The 24,194-nt window shown below is 34.2% G+C and overlaps 2 protein-coding genes and 1 long non-coding RNA gene across 3 annotated transcripts; all 3 read left to right on the plus strand.

Annotated features, from left to right (window-relative positions):
- Positions 1 to 200: 200 nt before the first annotated feature.
- Positions 201 to 24,194, plus strand: LOC121250000. The gene is made up of 3 exons (XR_005937680.1): positions 201 to 333; positions 12,936 to 12,938; positions 24,184 to 24,194. It is a non-coding gene; the product is annotated as an uncharacterized LOC121250000 (long non-coding RNA).
- LOC121249998 lies at positions 4,736 to 7,142 on the plus strand. The gene is made up of 2 exons (XM_041148901.1): positions 4,736 to 5,218; positions 6,382 to 7,142. Exons 1-2 carry the CDS (start codon positions 4,848 to 4,850, stop codon positions 6,875 to 6,877), a joined length of 867 nt encoding a protein of 288 aa, XP_041004835.1. The 5' UTR covers positions 4,736 to 4,847; the 3' UTR covers positions 6,878 to 7,142.
- On the plus strand, positions 15,832 to 16,753 carry LOC121249997. The gene has a single exon (XM_041148900.1). The coding sequence runs from the start codon at positions 15,832 to 15,834 to the stop codon at positions 16,750 to 16,752; it is 921 nt and encodes a 306-aa protein (XP_041004834.1). The 3' UTR covers position 16,753.

The following is a 24,194-nucleotide window of genomic DNA, read 5'->3' on the forward strand; positions in this document are numbered from 1 at the left end:
AAGTATCTTAAAATTTTGTGAACAACAGTAAATAGTTTGAGTGAAGATATTTTATTGGGTTTAAATGGTTGAATAAAAATATTATAAAGTTAAAAAACCATTTCAATATTATTTTCTAATATTATTATTATTTTGAAGTTTGTAAAAATTGTATTGATTTTTTTTTGTTCTGTTTTGAAGTTTGTAAAAGTTGTATTAAATTTTGTGTTTGAATAATGATTAGATGAAACAATTGAAAATTTGAAATTGAAATTTTTTTTGTGTTTGAGTGATGTTTGGGAATAAAATTATGAGAAGTTTTGAGAATTCGCAGTGTCCAAACATGCATGAAGTGTTTGAAACACACAGAGAGAAAGGGAGGGAGGGAGAGAGAGAGAGAGAGAGCAAGTTACCAATTGAGAGTTATATGGAGGAGGAGTATACAGTGGTTTATGATAGTTAGTTTCAAGTTTTCAACTGGACTTCTATCGGCGTTGGTTTCTAGTGTAGAAACATGCAGGCTTGCAGAGGAAGAGAAGTCAGCATGGTCTGTCTTTGTTGGCTGGCCGGCCGGTTGGTAGTCTTTGTGCAAGTTAAACGTGTTGCCGTTTACCACACTCAAAGAGAGAGAGAGAGAGAGAATAACAAAATTTTTATTAATTTTCCAAAAGATGACATACACGTAAATCAGTTCCCACATATAATGACAAAGAATACAACAAGTGACATTCTCCATGTTCAACCAATCAAAAGCCAAAATGACAATAATAGAAGAAGGGTATAAATGTAACATGGATTCCTATTGGCAAATAGACAAACCAACATAGGCTTCGTACATGATTCTAAACTAAGGCTAATGATTGCCAACCCACAATCTACTGAGAGCGTTTGATAAAACCCCATATGTTAGAAAACCTTGCCCACAAGCTGGGGGGTAAGCCTCATTCAATTGGTCATATCCCAAGCTGCATCCTCGACTTGTTGTCCCTGCCAATGGATCAAGAGCTCCACTAAGGGATTATTCTTGGATTTTTTAACTCGACGTGATAGCACCTCTTATGGCTTGAGTTTGATGATGTCGTCTGAGTTCACTAGTGTTAGGGCTGAGTGAGCAATGGCTAGCTGCCCGATCTCAAAATTTTGCTCCGTTCGCCACAAATATGAATATATTTTCATCCTCTCATGCACATTTTGTAGGTTGTGTCGCAGTAACTATAATTTTTGGTCCTTTCATAGAAGGTTCTCCTACACTCCTCAACTTTGGTAGTCTCGGGAACATAGGGAAGTGGTCATGGGGTTTCATAGCCATAGAGGGCTTTGAAGGGGGTTATGCGGGTTGACGAATGTTGAGAGTTGTTGTACAATCACTCTATTAAGGGTACCCGCTTAGCCCACCCTTTAGGTTGATAGGAGTTTTTGCATTGAATCACCGTTGTTAGCAATCACTAACCTCTATTTATAGTATAGCAATCCACCCCTAACTGAGAATTTCTAGGGTAAGGTGCCTTCCTTGAACTGAGAAATTAAGCCCACCATGTAAAGAGTCCTTAGTATATCATGTCTTAACTTCTTCTCACTATTTTGTGGTCGGAATAGACAAAGCCGAAATACAGGCCTCCAATTCTTGCTTAGCACCTTCATCCCTCCTAGATAGGGCATCAACAACTTGGTTGTCCTGCCCCTTTTTAAACTCAACCACTAGGTCATAGCCAAGCAACTTAAAAATCCACTTTTGTTGTATAAGGCCCCTACCTTATGCTCCAACATGTATTTGAGGCTTTGATGGTCAATCCTAACTATGAAGAGTTGGCCAATTAGGCAGGGTCTCCACTTCTGAATGACAACCACTAAGACATAATGTTCCTTTTCATAGGTAGACCAGGCCAAAACTCTTCCCTTGAGAACTTAACTGAAATAGGCAATAGGTCTATTCTTCTACATCAGCAGATCCTCTATTGCCGCACCCAAGGCATCATGTTCTATGACAAAGGGAGTTAAGAAATCTGACAAAGCTACAACTGGGGTTTGCAACTTTGCATGACTCAGGGTCAGCTCTCACTCTGAAGGACAAATCATTGGTACTTTTAGAGTCAATCGGGTTTTTCATGCTAATTTTCTCGAAGTTGAAACTTATGTAGCTATGATGGTTGTTAGATTTTGCATCCAAATTGGGCTTGAGCAAATTATCCTTGAAGGAGATGCTCTCCAAGTGGTCAAAGAGCTTACTAAGGAAGCTCATGATCAGAGTCAACCCGGTTTAATACTTGCAGACACCAAAACTTGGTTGAAGTCTTTCACAAGATGGTTTGTAATGCATACAAATCGTTAGGCGTGTAACCGGTTTGGTCCGATCCGATCCGATTCGAGTTTAAACAAAATTTAGGACCGAATCAGTATGTACCGATTTTAGATTTTCAAAAATCGATTACGTACTAGTTATCCCATAAACCGGTACATCCGGTTTTACCGGTTCCGGTCCGGTTTTCCAATTTTAATAACATGCAAATGTATAAAAAAAAATCTGTTTATAAAAAAAAATTGCTTTAAAAAAATTTATTTTATACTTTTATTCCAAAATCTATTACGATACAAAACTCTGCTTTACTAAAAGAAAAATTTGCATATATGGTGTGGAAATGATGAGAGAATATGTGTGAATGCATGAGATTTATGAGAGAAGAAGCATTGAAAGTAGCTAGCAATCTAGAACTTGGAACAAATATATGTGTGAGAGAGAGAGACCATAGCTGAAGACAAATGCATGGAATTTGAAACTGCATCAAAAGGATACCTAACTACAATATTATTACAGATCAAATTCATCACTATATATGAAAGTAGGTGCTTTTGGAGAACATTACTGTCTATGGATGAGAGCCCAATACAATGCTTGGAAATGTATCCTATCTTAAGAGGTAAAAGGCTGCTCTTTGCCCCCACATTTGCATGAAGTAAATGTCCTAATACGAATTATTATATCTTCAAGATGTCATATATATATTGCCGCATCTTGACTCTACTAAACCGATATATCTAATCAGCACTTGCATCATCATGTGTAATATTGATTCTAGCCTTCACAGTGATAAGAAAGTTAATTCTTTATCTCTTTTTAATATAAATGAATCTTAAGACATTCTTTTCATATTTAAAATTAAACTTTTATTTTATAAATTATAATAAAATTATAAAATTATTTTATTATAATTTACATTATTATATATAAAAATTAAAATATTTTTATTATTATATATAATATTAAAAAAATAATTTAAAATATATATTATATAGAACCAGTTCGGTCCAGGCCTAAAAAGCCTAGAACCTGAAACCAGACTGGTTCCGACTAGTTTTGTCATTACGGAAACCGATTTCGGACCAAACCGGTCCAAAATCGGACTGGTTCCACCGGTTTGAGCCGGGACCTATTTTCCAGTATTTTTTTACACCTCTACAAACCGTGAGGCCAATTTTGCTTCTCATCACCTGACCAAAAATACTCTTAACTTTTATGAGAATTTTATGACATTGACGAAATTAGGATTGTATTCACTCTATTGTGTAAAAGAAATGATGTAATCCTTGCTGAGTAATAATATATCCTCCTTTTTTTGATATAAAACAAAAATAATAATATGGATAATGTGTCTACTCACAGCTTGAAAATATAAGAACTCTTTGTAATTTCTTAAGGCAATGTCTAGACATTTCTTTTCATGCATAAGGTTTTTCTCGGCTATTAGAGTGGTTATAAATAAAATTGAGAAATTATTATGTAATTCCGGAGTACGGACGAAATAGTATTCCTAACTTATCATAATATTTCATGACATTTTAAAATTGTTTGTGTAAGCATTTATTTTTAATGATATGAGAGTGCTACACGTGTCACCCTCTTTATTTAAAAAAAAAAAAAAAAACATAGCATAAATTTTCCAATTAAATTGTGAAAATGTTAAAACCAAACTGGCCAGTTTAATGCTATCCACTTGCGGCTTAAGATCTTTTAAAATTGTCTATAGAAAAGTCTTTTTAAAAGAAAATTTCTATAAATTATATTATCATCTTACTTTTATCTTATTTTAATAATTTGTCATTGCCCATTAACATTTATTTAGTTATTTATTTTTGAAAAACAAGAATGATTGAAGAGTCATGGAAAAAATCATATTTTACGGAGTAGAATAAAAGTAAAAGTATGATAAGATTGTAGTTTGTAGCATTATTCTTTTTAGAAAAATTTTATTTTCAAGCTGGTATGTAGAACATACATAGTAAGGTTCTTACATGACATAACTTGATTTGAAAGATTAATTTAAAATTTGAATCATACAAATTAAATCTTACTATTTAAGTGAGTGGATGATGTGTTCTATACACTGACTTGAGAATAGAAAAACTCATCCTTTTTATATTCTCAAATCGATATGCAAAGCACACCATCTAAATAATTTAAATGATAAAATTTAATTTATAAAAATCAAATTTTAAAATCTATCTTTTAAATCAAATTACAATATATAAACACTTTATTAAGTTTATTATAGATACTAACTTATAAATAGAATTTTCGATTAAAATTGAGAACCTCAATCATAATAGACCTAAAAAATTATTATTTTATTCAACCGGATAAACTGGAAATAATTAAAAATAGAAAGGAAAAAATGTCAAATAATTAAAATGGATTTAAAGAAAAAAGAAATTGTTAACAACAGTCAACAGTATTGACACTTCATTCAGGATAAGGTTGGTCTCTTTCCTCGATTATTCCGTTTCTTTGCCTTAAGTTTGTTCTTACCAAATCCGTAATCAAAAGCTTCTCTGTCTCCCTCTCTTTTCATCAATGGCGAAAATTTCGCCAGCCCATGTGCCGCTCTTTTACTTTTGATACCCGCCGCGACTATCATCTCTGTCCCACCCACTGCTTTTTCTGCGTTCTCTTTTCAATTCCTCACACAGACACAGACACTCCTGTCCTTCTATTTGAAACTATGTCGATGACGATCGAACGGTCCGAATACATCCACGCGCCGTATATTCAGATCTACGACTCGACGGCGTTCCCGGTGAAGGACAGAGGTGGTGACATGGACTCCTGTAGCTCGTCGTCGATCGGGAGGAACACTGAATCGTCGTCGAACGGTGGTGATGAGTCGGAGGGAGAGAGTGAGGTTCAGAGCTCATATAAAGGACCGTTGGATACCATGGATGCTTTGGAGGAAGTTTTGCCGGTCAAGTATGTGTTTTTTGGCTACTCTTTGGCTTTTACTTTAGTGGGTGGTGGTTTAATTTCAATTTAAACTGGTAGTTTTTGTGTTTTGGGATAACTTTGTGTGGTTTTGTTTATGGGCTCTATTTGATTAACCATTGAGTTGAGGCTTGCGAGATGAGTGAAATTAATTTATATGTTTATTTCAGCACGTAGAACTTAGAGAACTAAACTTATCGTTATTAGGGTTTACTTTTGAGAATCATTAAGTAGTACTATTTTCATTTCTGGTTAGTGGATTTCTCCTCTAGAGACGAAGAGGGGGAAAAAAGAAGACGAAGAACCTCCGTTTGTGAATTTACTTTTATTTGGTTGGATTTCATATTACTGGTGGGTGAGTTAGGCGGTGGTGTCAATGTCTTCGGCTCAGCTTGAGTGGTGTTAATATTTGTTTCTTCTTGCTTATTGGTTGTTTCCTAATCCTAGTCTTTATGATCCTCAATACCAATCAGAGTATATAGCAAAACTTGTCGGGGGAAGTTGTGACTTTTGGGATTTTTGGGTTGGTAAAGTGTTCATATAACATGAATTTACGGGTCTTACTACATTTTCTGCAAGCTTTCATACAACTTTCTGGAATTTCACAATTTATTGTTGCCTAATATTCCAGGTTTCTACTTCTGTAAATATCTAAATGCCAATTACTTTACTGTTGATCAATTGCAATTCGAAGATCACTGGGCTTTCCATTCAAAATAAAAGAGAACAAGTTTTCAACATTCTTGTCCATCTAGTATCATTTATTCTAGTTATGAAAATGCTAGTTGCATGAGTAAAGGTAAAACAGAGAGAGAGAGTTCATATGTTATAAGTGCTTAGAAATATATTGCTGCTTTCTTTAGGGGAGCCTGATCGTCTAAGCAGGTTTCTCACTTCAATATGCAATTTTGTACTGCAAGTTTCCCCAGTTTTTTTCTTCCTTGAAGAAAACTTCCTGTATCACTGAGTTGGTCCCTAGGGGATCATTTTGACTGGAATAATGCATCTTCAAGAGTGTATATATAGAGTGTGCGTCACCTGTCTTCTTACAAATGTAATAGTTGGACAATAGTTTTATTGGGTTATCCATTGTTTTCACTGTTATCATCCGGCTTCTTATTCTTCTTGCAATGTTCATTCTCTCATGCCAGGAGAGGTATATCTAACTTTTATAGTGGCAAGTCAAAGTCCTTCACGAGCCTAGCAGATGTCTCATCTGCTATTTCTATTAAAGACCTTGAAAAGGCAGAAAATCCCTACACCAGGAAACGCAAGAATTTGTTAGCTCGTAGTAATTTCTTGGACAAGAATAACAATCACCCTTTGAAAAACAATGGTAGTGGGATATCAAAGAGAGTAACTCACTCCAGCCGAAGCACATTTCCTATGGGGGTGACTATGACCGGCTCTGGAAGCAATGTTAAAAGTGAGGACTCCAACACGTTCTCTGCATCACCATCATTCTGTCTTCCACCTCTGCATCCGCATGGTAAAAAATCACCCTGCAGTAGCTCATCGCCACCATCTCCACGACGAAATTCTCCATGGCGGTCATTCTCTCTGTCTGATCTACAGTGTGTAGCTGAAGCCACTCCTAACATAACTGACTTGGCAATTTGTAGTGGCAAGGACGATGAATTACATTGACATTTTAGCTTTTGTTTCATCCCAGGTCGGATCTGAGGTTGGAAGCTTGTTTTCTGTGCTTGTTCTTTGCAGGCAGTTTCTTGGTTTAATCTCACACTTTTGCCCATTGTAATAATAGCTTTAGGACCTTAGGTGTACCATGATCTGGGCATTTTGAGAATATGATTGTAACAGTAATTTGTTTTCTCACTTTTTTCGGCTTTAGCCTTTATATAATGACCAGAATACTTTATTGTATCATAGTAGAACTTAAATCTTTGCTTCACCTGTCAAAGCTGCTTCATGCTTTTTAGCTGTCACCAATCTAGACAAGCAGTCATCGACTCGTCTTATTTGAAGGTTAGAACATTCCCATCCGGATCTCTATACTCCCCAAATCCCTAAGTTTTAGGGAATCAACTTAACTTTTTGACAAAATAAGCACTCCGTCCGGTTTCTTATTTTAAGGTATAGGTTTAGGATGTGAACAGTAATTCCTTATATTTGAGGAGTCACTAATCATCTCCTAAATCAGTTTTTATATATATTTTATAGAGAATAATTAAAGATGTAGAAACAAAGTAATAGAAATAATAATAAGGAAATAATAGAAAAATATTATTTTAATAAAATAGAAAAAAGATAGGGAATGAGATGTAGAAGGTTTTTTAAATATGAGTAAAATTTAGAAAAAAATTATAGAAATTGTGATAAAATTTAGGAAAAATTATAGGAATGTGAATGCTTTAGGGTGTGTAATATGTATGTGTTATGTGTAAACACAGCTTATTAAGAGCTGTGTTTTGAACATGTTCCTCCCTGTTTTTCCCCTCCTTTCTTTTTAATATTTACATACTTATTTATTTAGTTAATTGTATATTATATTTTTATTTTATTCTCTTATCTCATTTATTTATTATTAAAGAAAGACGGATGTATACGTACATTTTTTTTTTTTTTTAGTTTTTCCTTCCTTATATTACTTTCTTATATAAATTGTATATTCATCATCTTAATTCTCATCATTTTTTTATCATCCCATGATGTGACATTAGATGATTGAAAATTATTTATTATATTTTAATTATAAATTTATTATTTAATGTCACATCATGAAAAGATAATAAAATGAATAAAGAATAGTTTTTTTCTAAACTGTTGGATACAAAACCTGGCATTAATATTAACGTTAGCTCTTACTTTTTGAAATATAGAATGATGAATTTAATAAATAATTAATGGAAGTACCATATTAATTACATAACTATACAACATATTACATATTTGCCATCGAGTTTCATTTGTTTGTTGGTCATGTGAAATGGTTCAAAAGAATTTGGTTTGATTTGGTTAAACTATTGGAGTCGTGCAAAATATATTAAAGGTTGTGGTTCACGAAACAGAGTCAAATGCGAATCGGTGTTTTGAAGAATAATTCCATCGTTTCGTATCCTTTATAGGGTTCTTTAGTTTGAATTTGTAAAAGGGAGCAAATGGCCATCGGAAGGAAGGTGCTTTCGGGGGATACAGTCAAATACAACGTAATGGAATGATGTGGATGGGCTTATTTGGACATCTATCGAAAAAATGCCACGTGGGCTGTCTTGACTTTTCCAATTTTTTTTTATTTGGCTTAGTTTAGATGAAATGAGATGAAATAAAAATTAAAAATTAAATAAAATATTATTTTTGTTTTAAAATTTAAAAATGTTGATTTGTTTATGATATTTTGTATAGAAATTTGAAAAAGTTGTAATAATTAAATAAGATGAGATGATCAACCAAACTAAACCATGCCTTAATCCATTAATTAATTAGAAATTCAATTTATTTTTGTGTTTGTTTAGAGAAGTGCTACATACATAAATAGTGTTCACAGAAATAAACCTACAAATTGATGTGATTTCATGTGATCCGTTAGATCTATTTTACAATAAAAATAACTTTACAATCTGACCTATTACATCAAGCCACATCAATTCGTATGTTTAATTTTGTGTAATCCTTTTGTGATTAAAATATTTTTTTCTTTAACATGAATTACTTCAAATCCATTGACCCTTTTTTCTGCCTAATAGTGATGGAAAAAAGTAATGCTATTCATAATCTCAATTACCACTATCTTCTCATCATCCTATGATGTGATATTAGATGATTAAAAACTACTTATTATATTTTATTTATGAAACTATCATCCAATGCCACATCATAAGATGATGAGAAGATGATAAAAAAATAAATAAATAGATTTTTTTAGGGACAAACACTTCATTTGAGATGAATATTAACGTGTGCAAAAAAATGGAAAAAAGAGAAACAATGCGGTGAAGGCGAATTCCCCATCAACCTGGGTACGCATAAATTTAGACTATTTCGTTTTATATTATAGGGGCCGTCACTCCACTGTGTGTTGAAAATGACTTAGGCTCTGTTTGGTTGACAGATTCAGCTGAGATCAATTCAATTCATTCTAATTTTAAGTTGAGTCTAACATCCAAACACCTAACTCTCAAATTATTAAACTCATATGAACTCAAAACTTCTTTACACTCATATGAACTCAAAACTCTCAAATTTATAATCTCATGCTAATATAATATATTAAAGACATGCAATTTTTTTTTTTTTTTTTTATATCTCCAACATTTTGTATCTTTCTATGGTACATATGCATCATTGTGACTAAATCCACAACTTCCATAAGCCCAGCTCAAGTGCAAGGTCACTTACGCCATTGCTTAAGAGCATTCATATTTGGTGTCGCAAAGCATGTTTTCCCCTATACTTTGGGGGAAAGTTTAGGGTTTTCATCTCAAACTCTCCTCTAATCGAATTCCTAAAATGGAGATTAACTATTCAGATGCTATAGTGGTTCCTTATATTTGGGGATCTATGGTACATCCCCAAATCTGATTTCGTATTTTTCCCATAGTTGGTCCTGCATCTCCTTCTCTTCGATGTTGGGTGCCCTTGTCGTTTTCGCTCCTTCCTCGCATCGTAGCCACCATCAATGGCAGGCTCTCCATTGGAAATCAATGTAAGTCCTCATCCCTTCTCGATTTCCTCCGTGGCTGGATTCCCTTGTTCAGAGATTAGGATTTGCTATGCACTGATTTGGGGCTATTTGGTGCACTGAATTGCTAGCTCAAAAAAAAAAAATTCTAACTTTTTACAAGCCTCTGTTGTTGGATTGGGATTTGCTATGCACTAATTTGGGACTATTTGGTGGACTAAAATGCTTGCTCGAAAAAAAAAAAAAAACCGTAGCTTTTTACAAGCCTCTGCTGTTGGATTGAGACTTGTTATTGTTGTGATTTTGGTGATATGGTGCACTGAATTGTTCTTACTTGTGTTGTTTTCAGATTTTTCTTGCAATTTACATACATGTGCTCAGAGATTGAGATTTGCTATGCACTAATTTGGGACTATTTTGTACACTGATCTGTGAATTGCTTGCTCGAAAAAAACCCTAGCGTTTTACAAGCATGTGCTGTTGGATTTTAATTTGCTATTGCTGTGATTTTGTCTATTTGGTGCACTGATCTATTCTTGCTTGTGATTTTTTTGGATTTTTCTTTCAATTTACAAGCATGTACTCAGAGATTAGGATTTGCTTTTGCTGTGATTTTGTCTTTTTGTTGCACTAATATGTTCTTGCTTTCTCGAAAACTCGTTGCGTTTTACAAATACTCCCATCAGTAAATTAAATAGTGGGTTTGAATTTTAATTAAAAAATGATAAACATCAGTTCTTAGCTTTCTTTGTTCTTTCTTATTTTTTATTGCTAACTCAAAACCCTAGCTTTTTCTGAGATTGGGATATTTTGTACACTGATTTGGTTGGGTTTTCAGTGCTTTATTTGCACTGAAATTGGTTTTGAGGGTGTTGTTTTTGCATGTGTAGCGCTATTGCCAAAATTATTTTTGCATGTCTAGTGCTATTCCACGGTTCCTTTTTGCACTGTTGGTGTGCTGTTTTTTCACTAAAATTTGTATTCAAGAGTGCTGTTTTTGCACATGAATTGGAATTGATTTGCTATTTTTGCACTAAAATTGCAACCAAGAGTTCCGTTTTTGCACTGTTTGTGCTATTGAAGTGCTTTTTTTGCATGTGTAATGCTATTGTCAAAATTGGTTTTGCAGTAAATATGATATTTCACTGATAAGAAAGCTGGTAGCCAGTCTAGTGAGCATGTTTTATAATTTAATTCCCCAAAGAGCATGTTTTATGTTGATTTCCATGTCCTTTCTCACCTTTCTCTTTTCATTCTAAATTCCACCTTTGTTGGGTCCTTTAGAACGTTTGATACTGATCAATAATTATTTCTCGGGAGGTAGAGGGAGGGGGGCTGCACTTCTATGTAAGGCTGCGATGACGGTTGTAATGTATTTGGGAGGGGGTTAATTCACAAATATTAATGGGACCTGATCAATATGCTAGGGTAATCTTAACCCAGATGACCATCTTGCATTTTGTGATAGTTTTCACAAAAGGCAATCAAGATTTAAGGTTTTGCAGCCATTCAAGATTGGGCTCCTGGCTTATGCATGTTGTAAATAGAAAAAACCATTCTGAGCCCCATGGAACATGCATTCGATGTGAGGCACATGATGTGAATGCTCTTATTTAGCATGATGATTTTTGCTAGATTTTGCATGCTGTTTGGATTTGCTTTGGTTCTTTGTTAGATTTTGTAGATTAAATTTATTAGTGTTGTGTTGTGATAGAGAACTAATGTGACTCAGTTTTCTTTGTTGGATTAACCCCTTCAGCTGTGATGATGACAAAGCATCGTGGGGACATAGAAAATTTAGTATATACCTCCATAGCATGGTAACCCGAGCGACCAACAAGTAGTGGAAACCGATTGTTGTAGCCATTCAAGGGTGCCAAATTTCCTATATGTTACCATTCGGTTCTTGAACCTGCTAGCAAAATCACTCAGGAACCGGCTAACAAAATCACTTTCTCTTATTTTTCTTGTTTGGTATAATTTTGGTTGTGTATCCCTCGACTGTGATGATCACACAGTTGAGTTAATGGTTTGGGTATATTTAGGAGCTTCACAACAGAAAGTTGAGTGTCGAGAATGTAAATGCTCATTATTTGTTTACAAACTTGAAGCAAAACAAAACATAACACTATCCAATGATTGGGTCAAGTAGTAGCACTAGCAATATCTCACGCTCAGTAAACTATCGTCAATATGAATACTTAGTATGTTATTGTGGTATTAAAGCGTTTCGATGAACTACTCATACTGAGGATAATGAGGGGTGCTGATTTCTCGGTTGCGTAAACTATAAATTAATTTTGCAAATTATTGATAGTCTAATTTTTACGAATTATTGTGGTACCATCTCATTTACAAATTTTAATACTTGTCAACTGTGCAAGGTGGGCAGGCTTGCGGGTTTTTCTGTTGGTATGATCTTAAAATACAAGCATATGGCTGAAAGACAATTCACCTATTAAAAATTGAATTTCATAAGATACAAGCCTCAATGGACATCCAAATTGTTAGACATCGAGTAGAAATTGATTTAGAGAGGCGTAAGAGAAAACAGGAGAAAACGAGTTTGATTATTGTGATTTCGATGTCGTTGTTATTTGTTTTGGCAATTTATTTTGAAAAATTTTGAGCAATCTTATGTTGACATGTAGTAAACTCTTGAGTTTGGTGTATGAGCATTTTCAGTGTATGTAATTATAACATTGTTTCATTCACGTCATATGCAATTTGTGTTTTGGGGCTAGTGTGAATGAACAATAATAGTACTTGTATATTGATATTTATTTGTTACGATTACAATACCGTTATTATTATTTATACCATTACAATTCTTGTCATTTATTTATCGGTTACAAATAAAATACCCTTTGAAAATGTGAATATTAATTATTTTTAAAATCATAATAATTTTGTCACTATTCTCGTAACGGGATAAAAAATCAACTTCGTGTTTAGTAATTAAATTTATGTAGAAGCTAATATTGATTTATCTAGAAAAAAGACAAAAGAGGTAGTAGTTAAGATTGTAAATGGAAGGGAGAGAAAAAAAATAAAGAAAGAATAGAGATAGTATTTTAATAGAATAGAAAATCTATAAGGAATGAGATGTATGAGCTTTTTAAAAGATTAGTAAAATTTAGGATAAAATTTATAGAATTGTGTATATGAGTTAAAATTTAAGAAATTTTTTAGGAAATGAGATGGTGAATGCTCTAAAATGGCAAGAGTTTTTAACAGCTAATGGTTTGCTCAAAGGATAAGATCTTTGGTCTTAATGGTAATGCTCTTTTTCAGTCTAAAGTTCGAACTATATCCCGTTAGTGAAATAGCCGAGGATTTACTTATTCATGTGATGGTGACGCGTTACATGGATCGAGGGTTTAATCGAGTAAATGGTATTGCATTTACATGGTCTCCGAGATTTCTTATTATAATATATATATATTTTAAAAATAAATATAGATAAAAGTTACTATTGAGAATATTATTTTGTATACATGATATGGTATCATCTAGACTACACATCTCTCTAAATGAATATTAAAAACAATTAACTAGAAGTAATCATATAATAAATATAAAGTATGTACTGCTATAATAACTTCTCTCTAACATTACTCGTATTTTAAGCAGCATAAATCAAATAGGATAATTTAGCTTGTGAACTAAAACCTGTTTTGCAATGATTGCTCCAAACTTCAAGTTTTGGCACAACAAATTATTAAATATTCATTTAATTTAACTGTGGACCCATTTTACTCTTAAATATTATCATTTAATCATTGCAGCCGATTGCGCGAGTCCATAATTAGTTTATTCAGAATAATTGAATCACAAATTGTTAAAAAAAAAACGATAAGAGGATGGAGAAAAATATTTCTTAAAATTAAACAAAAATTATATGATATTATTTAATTTAGAAGATAAATTCTAAAGTTTGAATCTTACAAATTATATCTTATCACTAATCAATATAGATGATGTATTCTACATAGTGCCTTCAGAATATAATAACTCAAAATTAAAAGACGGATTGAACGAAAACTCTGTCCTGACAACATAAGCGGTGCAACAAATTAACAATCAATTTGCCTAGACAACTTCCGGTAATCTCAATTCACTAAGAAAACTCCACCAACTTGATAGAAAACCTCTTATTGGACGAATTTGTGTTTATTAAACTTTTTTTACCAAAAATTAGTGATGTAAAAAACAAAAAAAAAAAAAAAAAAAGAAGAAGGGAAAATCGGTTAAATCGACCGAACCGAAGAGTTCGATCTGGTTTGTAACCAGCAGGTCTATTCTGGTTTGTAATCGATGGGCCTGGTCTGGTTCGTAATTGGTCCAAATGGTACTGGCTTTCAAATTATGAAAATCGGTTTGAACCAAATTAACTGGTCCGAATGGCCTCGTGATACTTCATTTTGATAGGTGATAAGAGTAGGTGATGAATATGATCTCGTATTGCTTTGGAAGAAGAGGTTATTGCTCTTTATAATGTTGCAATGGGACTCCAATTGTATAATTGACTAGTCATTTTGAAGTATAACCCATGTGACTTAAGCCTTCCATTAGGGTGTCACAAGCTTCCTTTAACACATGACTCTCGAGAAGAAAGTTGCCCCAAATGACCATCATCAATAGCCTATTTGTACATCCATTCATATATTTGATCTTTCTATTTTTCATAGGCAATCTGTTTCTTTCTACTAAATTTCCAGAAGTGGTCTTGGATTGGTTCCGAGTTTTCTAAGCTAAACAAGATGCAAAAGTAAATTATCTAACATAGATTTAAGAAACTATCCATCTGGTTCGGGAAAAAAACAGAAGATAATAATTGTGAATATTGTTAGATAATTCCTTTCCTTTTTAAATCAAACTGATGTAGTAAACAAAGTGGTGGTTGATGTAAGCCTTCTTCCAAACAGATAAGCCAGTTTATGCCTTCTTTTAGTGACTGTAGTTTGAAACTTGTCACTGATTTTGCATGCAAATGGCTGAATCCCCAACTGTTTATATATATATATATATATATAAATATATGTTGATCCGCCTAATGAACCGCCAATGTATCAACTTATTCAATGCAGAGTCAAAAAATCCTTTGGTGAAATAGACAGTGCCATGCGGCCTTTGTCCCTCGGACTGTTATGAAAATTTGATTTCCAAACAAGGAAAGTGTATTAATCAGTCTAACTGAAATTTCCATACAAAGATTGGTAACATTAATTGTGCCTTGTCATAAACAAGTTCTTACTTAAAAAATGATGTTGATGCCAACAAAGTCATTATTGTCCAGAGAGCACATTGATAACGACGACATTATGGAACTTCCTGATTTTAATTTGCACCTCTGGTCAGATGGTCCCTATAAATTTTCTGGGATTGACAAGTCGTATTTGTGTGAATTTGAGGAGCCTCTTGACCCCTGGCTACACTACTCGGTTGCGAAAGATCAGCTGCATATTGGAAACAAGTCCCTACTTGAGAAGGATTGCCTTCAGGTTTCTCTATGCTTCTTAAATCAGTTTATTGCACTAAAAGACGTTTCTATGAGTCATCAGATGGAACAGTCTCCATAGAGATGAGTATTATATGTTATATTGCTTAAAAAATTAGTGAAATTTTTTGCATCAGGCTTCATTGTTCTTGTGCTCCTTGGATGCTCAAACTAATTTTTTTGCAGCCACAAAGTTCAATATAAACTTTTTCAGAACGCATTAATCCTGGCCAAGTTGACTTCTCTAGCATGTTGCTATGCAGTGAAACTCCCCCTTTCTCTTAAGTCTTTTGGTACTCCATGGGACCAAAAACTTCTTTTCTTCTTTGGTTCCTATTTTGTTCTAACTTGAAATTTCATGTATGATTTTGATGGTCGTGATAACAACAACATGATGAACAATATTGAAGATTTCATTGATTTAGCAGGATCTTACTGCCTATTGCTGGAGTCCAGAATAGGATGGCTTCTTCATCATCTTCTTTTGTCTCTCAAGAGGAGTTCCACATATTCCATTCCATTGACCGAGAGCTCTACACTATTCTTGTGATCAACCTCTGGCGAGATCCAGTGGAGTCTATTCAAGTTATGGCCTTGTGGCTTTGGTTGGAGAAACTGGGATTTGATAATGTTGTGAAGAAGATGACATCCTTGCCTTACATTTTGATCAATGAACTTGCAGACGAGGCTATAATATGCCTCAACTGCATTCACAGGAACCTAACATCTTCCTCATCCGAGAACTATGATATTCCTCTCCTTCAAGTGCTGGTGGAGAAAGAGATATCTCTGCCATTTTTCCTCGATAATCGGCTAAATGGCATTGCAGGAGTCGCGAAAATTGTGAACGATGTATGCGTCAGAGCATTCTCAGACATAATGCAGAAAGCCATTGAAAGAAATGCTGCTCAAAGCTTAGCAGAAAGCCAGATGGCAATGTCATCTTCGATTCAGCAATCCTTAGCTGTTCACTCAGGACTCCATCTTTTGGGAGCTGCTGGAGGCGATCTGATTCAGCAGCAAACCCCAGGAAATCCTGAGATCCCAGCAGATGACAGGACCATGTTTGTTACATTCTCCAAAGGCTATCCCGTACAAGAATGGGAAGTGAGAGAGTTCATAACAAGATCATATGGAGATTGTATAGAGTCATTGCACATGCAAGAAGTGCAGCCACATGAGCAAGCCTTGTTTGCTCGTATTGTTTTTCACAAGGCTTCAACCATGGAAATGATACTCGGCGGCATCGGAAAGGTAAAGTTTACCATTAATGGTAAGCATGTTTGGGCTCGAAAGTTCGTACCAAAACGTAATAAGTCCTCTTCATTGCTGCCACCACTGATGCCATCTCATTTTCCCGCCGGCACCCCATTCCGGCCTTGAATTTTCTTTCCCTCATGAATCTGTTCTCTAGTTGTTAATGCATTATTGAATGAAGTTCGCCCTTCAAACAATATTTGTTTTTTTTCTTTTTATTTCTTTTAAGATAACTGCTGCATACACAAAGAGATTATTTAAAATAAACTTACAAATTGATGTGGTTTCATGAGATCAGTCAGATTTATTTTACAATAAAAGTAACTTTATAATCTAATGTATTATATCAAGCCATATTAATTTGTAAATTTACTTTTACATAATCCCTTTGTATCTAAAATTTTTCCCTTCTTTTAAACTTCTTGTAAACTATTTAATGCATAGAAATAGCTAAATTTGCTAAATGAATAATACTCATGCTAATATACCTATAAATTTGTTGAGAGACGTCACATCTACTTTATAATAAAATAAGTATTACAATATATCACATTAAATTACATTAGTTTATAAGTTTATTTTCGGAAACTTTTTTGTAGACCAAATATCTCTTTGCATCTAAACCATTAAATTTGCTAAATGAAAAATACTCAACCTAAAAGTATTAGCATTTGATTTCAACAATTTTGCTTGATCAACTTAATTTTCTATCTTCTTATTCTCATTTATTTGTATTCTAATAATGGAGAACCTCACCAAATAATTTACTTGAGTGAAGAGAATGACACCGATTTATATTTTGGGCCAAAACAACAGTACTGGTAATCAAGAATCATGGTGAATAGGGTCCTTTTAACTTTTTTTGAAATTCAATAACATTTATAGATATGATGATTATGAAACTAAAAACGAGTTTGTTTGTTTTTTGTTTTTTCTTTTCTATTTGGAAAATGCCTAAGTTTAGAAAACATAAAATGCACCCATTAAGAGAACTAAAAGACAGTTAATTTTGAATAAAAAGTAGTAATTTAACTGGATATATTATTTTTTATTTAATAAATTTTTCTAATAACATAATTTAATGTTTCTTTAAAAATAACAATGTTGAAAGTGGATGGCGTGGATTTACACTACTGATCTATATTTATTAATTGTATAATGAGATAGTAGACCCCAATATTGCTTAGTTTACAGAAGATAATACTATAATTAAAAGAATAATAAATTTGAATTTATTTGAATTCAAAAGAGCAAGCTTATACGAATTGAGTTAAATGGAGTTGAATTTTATACAGTTTGTATCTTTTAAATTTTAATAGACAAGTTTTGTTTAAACTTTTTATAAAAGAGTAAATCCTACTAATAAAAAATATATTTTTTTATATTTTTTTAAAGTATGGTTCACTTTTTTAACAAAAGTTTCACATAAATTGTTTATTTGGAATAACTAGAAATCATTTCTCAATAATAATTTCCTTTCAAATATTCACTTCCAGTGTTTCACCGACCCTCACAACTACAAAAGGTGTCATTTTTTTTATTGAAAAAAAAATCTAATTATCATATTTTTTTACCTCATCGTCTTTTTATGATCTCATGATATCGCATTAGATAATAGGTTGAAAAGTGATTTTTTATTTATATAAATACTACAAAATCTGGCCCCTGGTAACGTTCTTATGTAGTAGCAAAGCCGAATAGCATCTGTGCGCATCTTCCATTCCTTCCCATTCCAGTTCAGAGCCATGCAGAGGTTTAGTCCGAACTCTCGCGCCCATCCTTACATGGATATACGATTCGAATGGCGCCAAAGAACACACTTTGTGGGAAGAGCAATGCGACAATATTAATTTGATGACATCGGAGTTGTTTTTGAAGTTTTTGGAAAGAAGAACAAGATAGATATTCGTGTCCTTCTTTATTTATAGGTATCCTTCGATGCTTGACATCATTAAATTGGTATTTTGGCCAATTCAAATGCTTTTAATTTCTGAATAAGTTTAATTCTTTGTTTGTCAATGCCAGTGAAAATGTGAAGGCAATTTATTATGGACAATGTAATTAATGGGTTATCAGGTTGTTATTGCACCACTTTAGGTAACAATACTTACATTACTGCAAAAAGTGTGTTTTGGTTAAATGTTATGGATTTTAAAGGTATAATCGTGTATAGCAAATGTTTTGGATTTACAGAAATTTGGGTCTAGGATGTTTAAGCTAGCTATTGCTACAAGGGATAATAATGCTTCCTTGCTTTTGGTAGTCCTAATATGAGGATTAGGGCTATAAATAAACCAATCTGTTCGATAGTCCGCTTGGTACTTGCTCGGTTAAATTCGAATCGAATTTGATTCGTGAAAAAAAAAGCTCGTTCGTGAAAGCAGATACCTGCTCAAATTTTAAATGACACATACCCGACAAAACTCGACTCGACTCGGTTAAGGCTCGTTAATGATCGCTCGTTTATGCTTGAGTTGACTTGTTAGCTCGACTTGATTAAAACTCATTCATATATTGATAAATATATACATACATCTATTTATATACACACACACATATATATATATATATATATGTAGTAACTAATAATATAAGCATACCACTTTTATAATTAAATATATAATATGTAATCTAATTACTTATGTCTATATAGTGAATAAACTTTATAAGTATATTTTATAATTTGTATAATAATTAGTCGATAAAATTTAATGATTTCATATACTAGTATGTGGGAACCATATATGAAATGGATATATATTATCATATGAAGTGTATGCATTAATAATATATGTAGACATATAATATATTGTTATTTTGGATAAATATCAACTAGTTAAATATTAATTATTTATAAATTTGTTTAAATTTTATAATTCAATAGAAGTTCTACTTGTTAGTTGTATAAATTTAATATTAGATTTTTTTATTTATTTAATTTATTAATTATTAAATCTCATTCAAAAAATAAAAAAATAAACAGTTCGAGCTGCTCGGCTCGACTCAAACTCGTTTGTAGGATGAGCTCAAGTTCGAGTTAAGAGTCTAGCTTATCGAGTCGAGCTCAAACAAAGAATAAAAAAAATCTCGAGCTTGATTATTTTGAGTCGAGCTGAGCTCGACAAGCTAAAGATCGGCTCGGCTCGGCTTGATTACAGCCCTAATGAGGATTGATCATCTATTATGGGAAATTAGCTGTCATGTGCTTTATATACTTCGGTCTAATTAATTGATGCGGTATCTATTCTTGGTCTCTTCAATGCATATACTATAGCCATAAAATAGTGTCTGATATGTGCATTTTTTTTTTTTTAATGTTTTGATGTTTCTGTGTTGCAAATCAAGGAGGAATATTGATGAATAGTTTGACATCTCTAGGATGGGAGAATTATTTGTGCTAGTACCGTTCTTTGCTACGGGGCTTCTCATAGATCACTGGCACGACTTGTCTAGTTTCTAAGGGGCTTCTCATGTATGCATGCCTTATTTTGAAAACAAAGCTGCTTTGCAACAGTTAGGGTAATAAACTGAGAAGAGCAGCCCTCCATTCATTGCTTGCCATGTAAGGAAATACACCATAAGAGAAATAGACTCCACTACACAGAAACACTTCTAAGCAAAAACAACCCTCACTGATTTTGCCCAAGAGCACTTCGTGTTTTCATCTCTTCCTCTTCCTTGTCGCCCCTCTCTTCCACCGCCACCATCTTAGTTTGATGCCGATCATCTGTTGCCTAGCTTGGTTTTTTAGACCACCTAACCCACACGGATTGAGCACCATCTCACTCACATGTATTTCGCACCACCGTCAGCCACACAGATTTTGCACCACCATCGCACCACCCTAGTCGGCTACTAACGGTTTTTCATGGCTAAGAAATGTGACCTTGGTGTTGCTCAGGTAATTTTTACCATTCCTAGTACTCAACCCAAGATTCTAATATATTACTCCTATATGTGTTTGATTAAATGTCATGCATCTTCTTTGTGTTGAATAATTCTAAAAGAAACTTCCATAATTCTTGTTGTCTTCTACTTTTTGTAGAACATATCCACATGATCCACATGTTGCAGTAAATATTTTTTTTTTCTTTACAATATAATACATGATTAACGAATATTCAATATTTCTCCAAGCTATATCAGAATCCTATACCTGTTGTAAGAGTTCATTATGTTTCACATTTTTCCCTAAATGCATTTAATTTGTGCTCATATCTTGAGAAATTACAGGAGCCTAACTTGTTGAAGCATACCCCTAAACCAAAAATTATAGCTTGCACGCATAAATTTGAAAGACTAGAGAACAGGGGTTGATGAGAGAGATGAGAAAGACCCACAACTGATTGCAGAAGCAGATTTAATAGATTTATTCTTAAAAACTCAAACTAATCTTCGGTTTAGGGGTTGAGATCTCACACCCAAAAAAAAAAAAGACGGTGGCTTTGGGTCGAGATCTCACAACAAATAAACTGTATTACAAAATAAAAAGCCAAAAAAATACTGGTAAAGTAGAAAATAGTGAAAATTAGTTTGGTTTAGGGGTGGAGATCTCACAGTTTTCTCTGGGAATCAAGCTCCGTTCGTGCCACAGTCTGGGTCGAGCTTCGTCGGGGGATCGAGTTGCCATCTGGATGAGTGTGGGGGTCGAGATCTTCGTTTGGGAATGCGATGTAGTGGAAGACGAAGAAGTGAGAGAGGCATGGGAGGGCTATAGGATAATAGTGGAACAAGAAAGAAACAGAATAATAGTAAAACAGAGAAGACAGTAAGCTAGAAAATATAAGAGAAGAAGAAGACAAAGAAAAAATTGGTTGGAAGAATGACGGCTGTAACAAGTGCTCAATCGTTTAATCTCCAAAAACTCCCCTCCAATGTTTCATTATAAGCATTTAAATAGTAAAATAATACAAACCCTAAATAAACCCTATAAAGTCTATGGGCTAAAGCCCAAACCCATTAACACAAACCCAAAAAAAATAAGTAAAACATAAGTAAAATAACCAAAATAACAATAATAGGATATGTCCTCATCAACTCTCCCGAGGTGGGAAAAACTCGACTCTGTCGAGTTGACAAATCACAATAGGGTTGCAATCAATCACCCAACCATAAGCTAAGTGGTTGAGCAAGCTTCTTCCGACGCCTATAAACACGTGTGAGTGGAGGTTTGAATCTGGTGCCCCCACCAACTCCCTCGGAACGGGTGGACGGTAACTTGGGCAAAGGAAGATCCTGCTAACTTCGATAAAGCTCAAATAAATCTAGATCAAGCTGCTGGAGTGTCTCTCTGAGAATCCATGTACAGTCGGAATCAGGTCGATCTACCCAACGAACAAGGAAACGCTAAACCTCTCCATCATTTGTCAACACAATTTGTTCATCTAAAATAGCATCGATTTTATCTTTGAGTTCTATGATAGATGGTATTGGAGTAGGAGTGACAAACGGTTCAGGGTCAAGGTCCACAGATGGAGGTAGAAGAGGATCATTGGAGGGATTGAAATGGCATTTGTAAGCAACTATGTCCTCAATATTGAAAGTAGAGTGGCAACAAAAATGTGATGGAAGATCAATGATATATGCATTTAGACCAATGCGCTTTAAAATTTTAAAAGGACCAACACTACGAGCCTGCAATTTGGAAGCAGATCCAGGTGGACGTCGTTCCGGTCTAATTCGGATCATAACATAATCCTCAATATTAAATTCAACATGTCGTTTATACAAATCAGCTCAGATTTTATATGATGCATTACTGGCTACAAGTTGTTTATTGATCTCAATATGCAAGTCATGAAGATGTTGTACAAATGCCTCAGCTGACACAGACACACTAGCATGTGGGGACTTAGGAATAAAGTCTAAAGGCTTCCTAGACTTATAACCATGGGCAACTTCAAAGGGACTCATACCTAAAGACCGATTCACAAAACTGTTATATGCAATTTAAGCTGTAGGAAGGATCAAATCTCAATTTCAAAGATTTTCCTGGACTAGACATCTTAATAAATTGTCAAGACTGCGGTTAACAACTTTAGTTTGACCATCCATCTGAGGGTGCTAAGCGGTGGAGAATTCCAATTTAATGCCAACCATATGCCATAAGGTTCTCAAAAAATGACTAGTAAAACGAACATCCCTATTTGAAACAATAGTCTTAGGAAGACCATACTACTTGACAATCTCATTAAAGTACAACCTAACGACCTTAGACGCATCTGAAGTCTTGCTACAGGGGATAAAGTGAGTCATTTTCGAGAAACGATCCACTACACAAAAATAGAGTCATGCTTCTTTGGAGTGCGTGGAAGTCCTAACACAAAATCCATATTGATGTCTGGCCAAGGACAACTAGGGACGGGAAGGGGTGTGTAAAGACCAGTGTTTTGTCAGCTTTGTTTGGCCAACTGATAGGTGTTACAGATGGTAACTATTTTAGCCACATCTTTTTCAAGCTAGGCTAATAGAATTGACATTCAATCTCTTCTATGGTCTTATCATGTCCAAAATATCCAGTCAAGCCTCCGGCATGAATTTCCCAAACTATAAAGTCCCGAACTGAAGTCTGAGGGATGCACAACTTATTGGATCTAAAAAGATAACCAGCCTCAAGACAAAAACCATCAGTGGTATCAGACTGCCCACCTTGCAAAGCAAGAAAAATATTTCTTTAATCAGGACAAGACTCACACTCTTCCTTAAGTCTTTCAAAACCTATGATCTTGACATTCATGATAAACAAAAGGGAGATGTGGTGGCTTGAAGCATCAACTGCTTGGTCCTCAACACCCTTCCTATGTTTTAAAACAAAAGAATAAGCCTGCAAATATTCAATCCAACAGTCATACCTAGAATTCAACCTTTTTCTGGGAGTCAGGGTAGCATGGTCCGAATAAAGAACAAATTCATGGGGCAACAAATAATGGCGCCAATAGCGCAAAGTCTTCACAATTTCGTACAATTTCTTATCATAAGTAGAGTACCATTGTTTGACAACATTTAACTTCTCACTGAAATAAGCAATAGGGTGGCATTCCTAGCTAAGGACTCCACCTATTCCTACCCTTGAGACATCACACTCAACCTCAAAAACTTTGGAAAAGTTGAGAAGTCGCATGACAGGAGCTTTCGTCATTCGCTTCTTGACTAACTTAAAAGCCTTAACTACTTCCGGTATCCAATGAAATTCTCCTCTCTTCATGCACTCCGTGATAGGAACCATGATTGTGCTAAACCCCTTGACGAAGCGACGATAAAATATAGCTAGGCCATGAAAACTTTTGACATCATGTATAGTCTTGAGCTCAGGCCACCCAACAAAGGCCTAAATCTTTGCGGGGTCAACAAATACTCCTATAGGGGATACAATGAACCCTAGGAAGACAACTAGATCGGTGAAGAAAGAAAATTTCTTCATATTAGCATACAGACTTGTTTCACAAAGGGTAGAACAATCCTGTGTGAGATGATCTAGATGTTGTTCCCTAGTTTTACTGTAAACGAGAATGTCATCTAAGTAGACGACAATGAACTTACCCATGAACGGTCGAAGAGCTTGTGTCATC

This window comes from Juglans microcarpa x Juglans regia, chromosome 2D (assembly GCF_004785595.1).
Source record: "Juglans microcarpa x Juglans regia isolate MS1-56 chromosome 2D, Jm3101_v1.0, whole genome shotgun sequence".
Classification (NCBI taxonomy): domain Eukaryota; kingdom Viridiplantae; phylum Streptophyta; class Magnoliopsida; order Fagales; family Juglandaceae; genus Juglans; species Juglans microcarpa x Juglans regia.

Bases quoted from the DNA above. Each gene is read 5' to 3' on its own strand.
- LOC121249998 (XM_041148901.1), top strand. From the start codon at position 4,848: ATGTGCCGCTCTTTTACTTTTGATACCCGCCGCGACTATCATCTCTGT. The intron at 5,219-6,381 runs GTATGTGTTTTT...CTCTCATGCCAG, and splicing joins GAGGAAGTTTTGCCGGTCAA to GAGAGGTATATCTAACTTTT.
- LOC121249997 (XM_041148900.1), top strand. From the start codon at position 15,832: ATGGCTTCTTCATCATCTTCTTTTGTCTCTCAAGAGGAGTTCCACATA.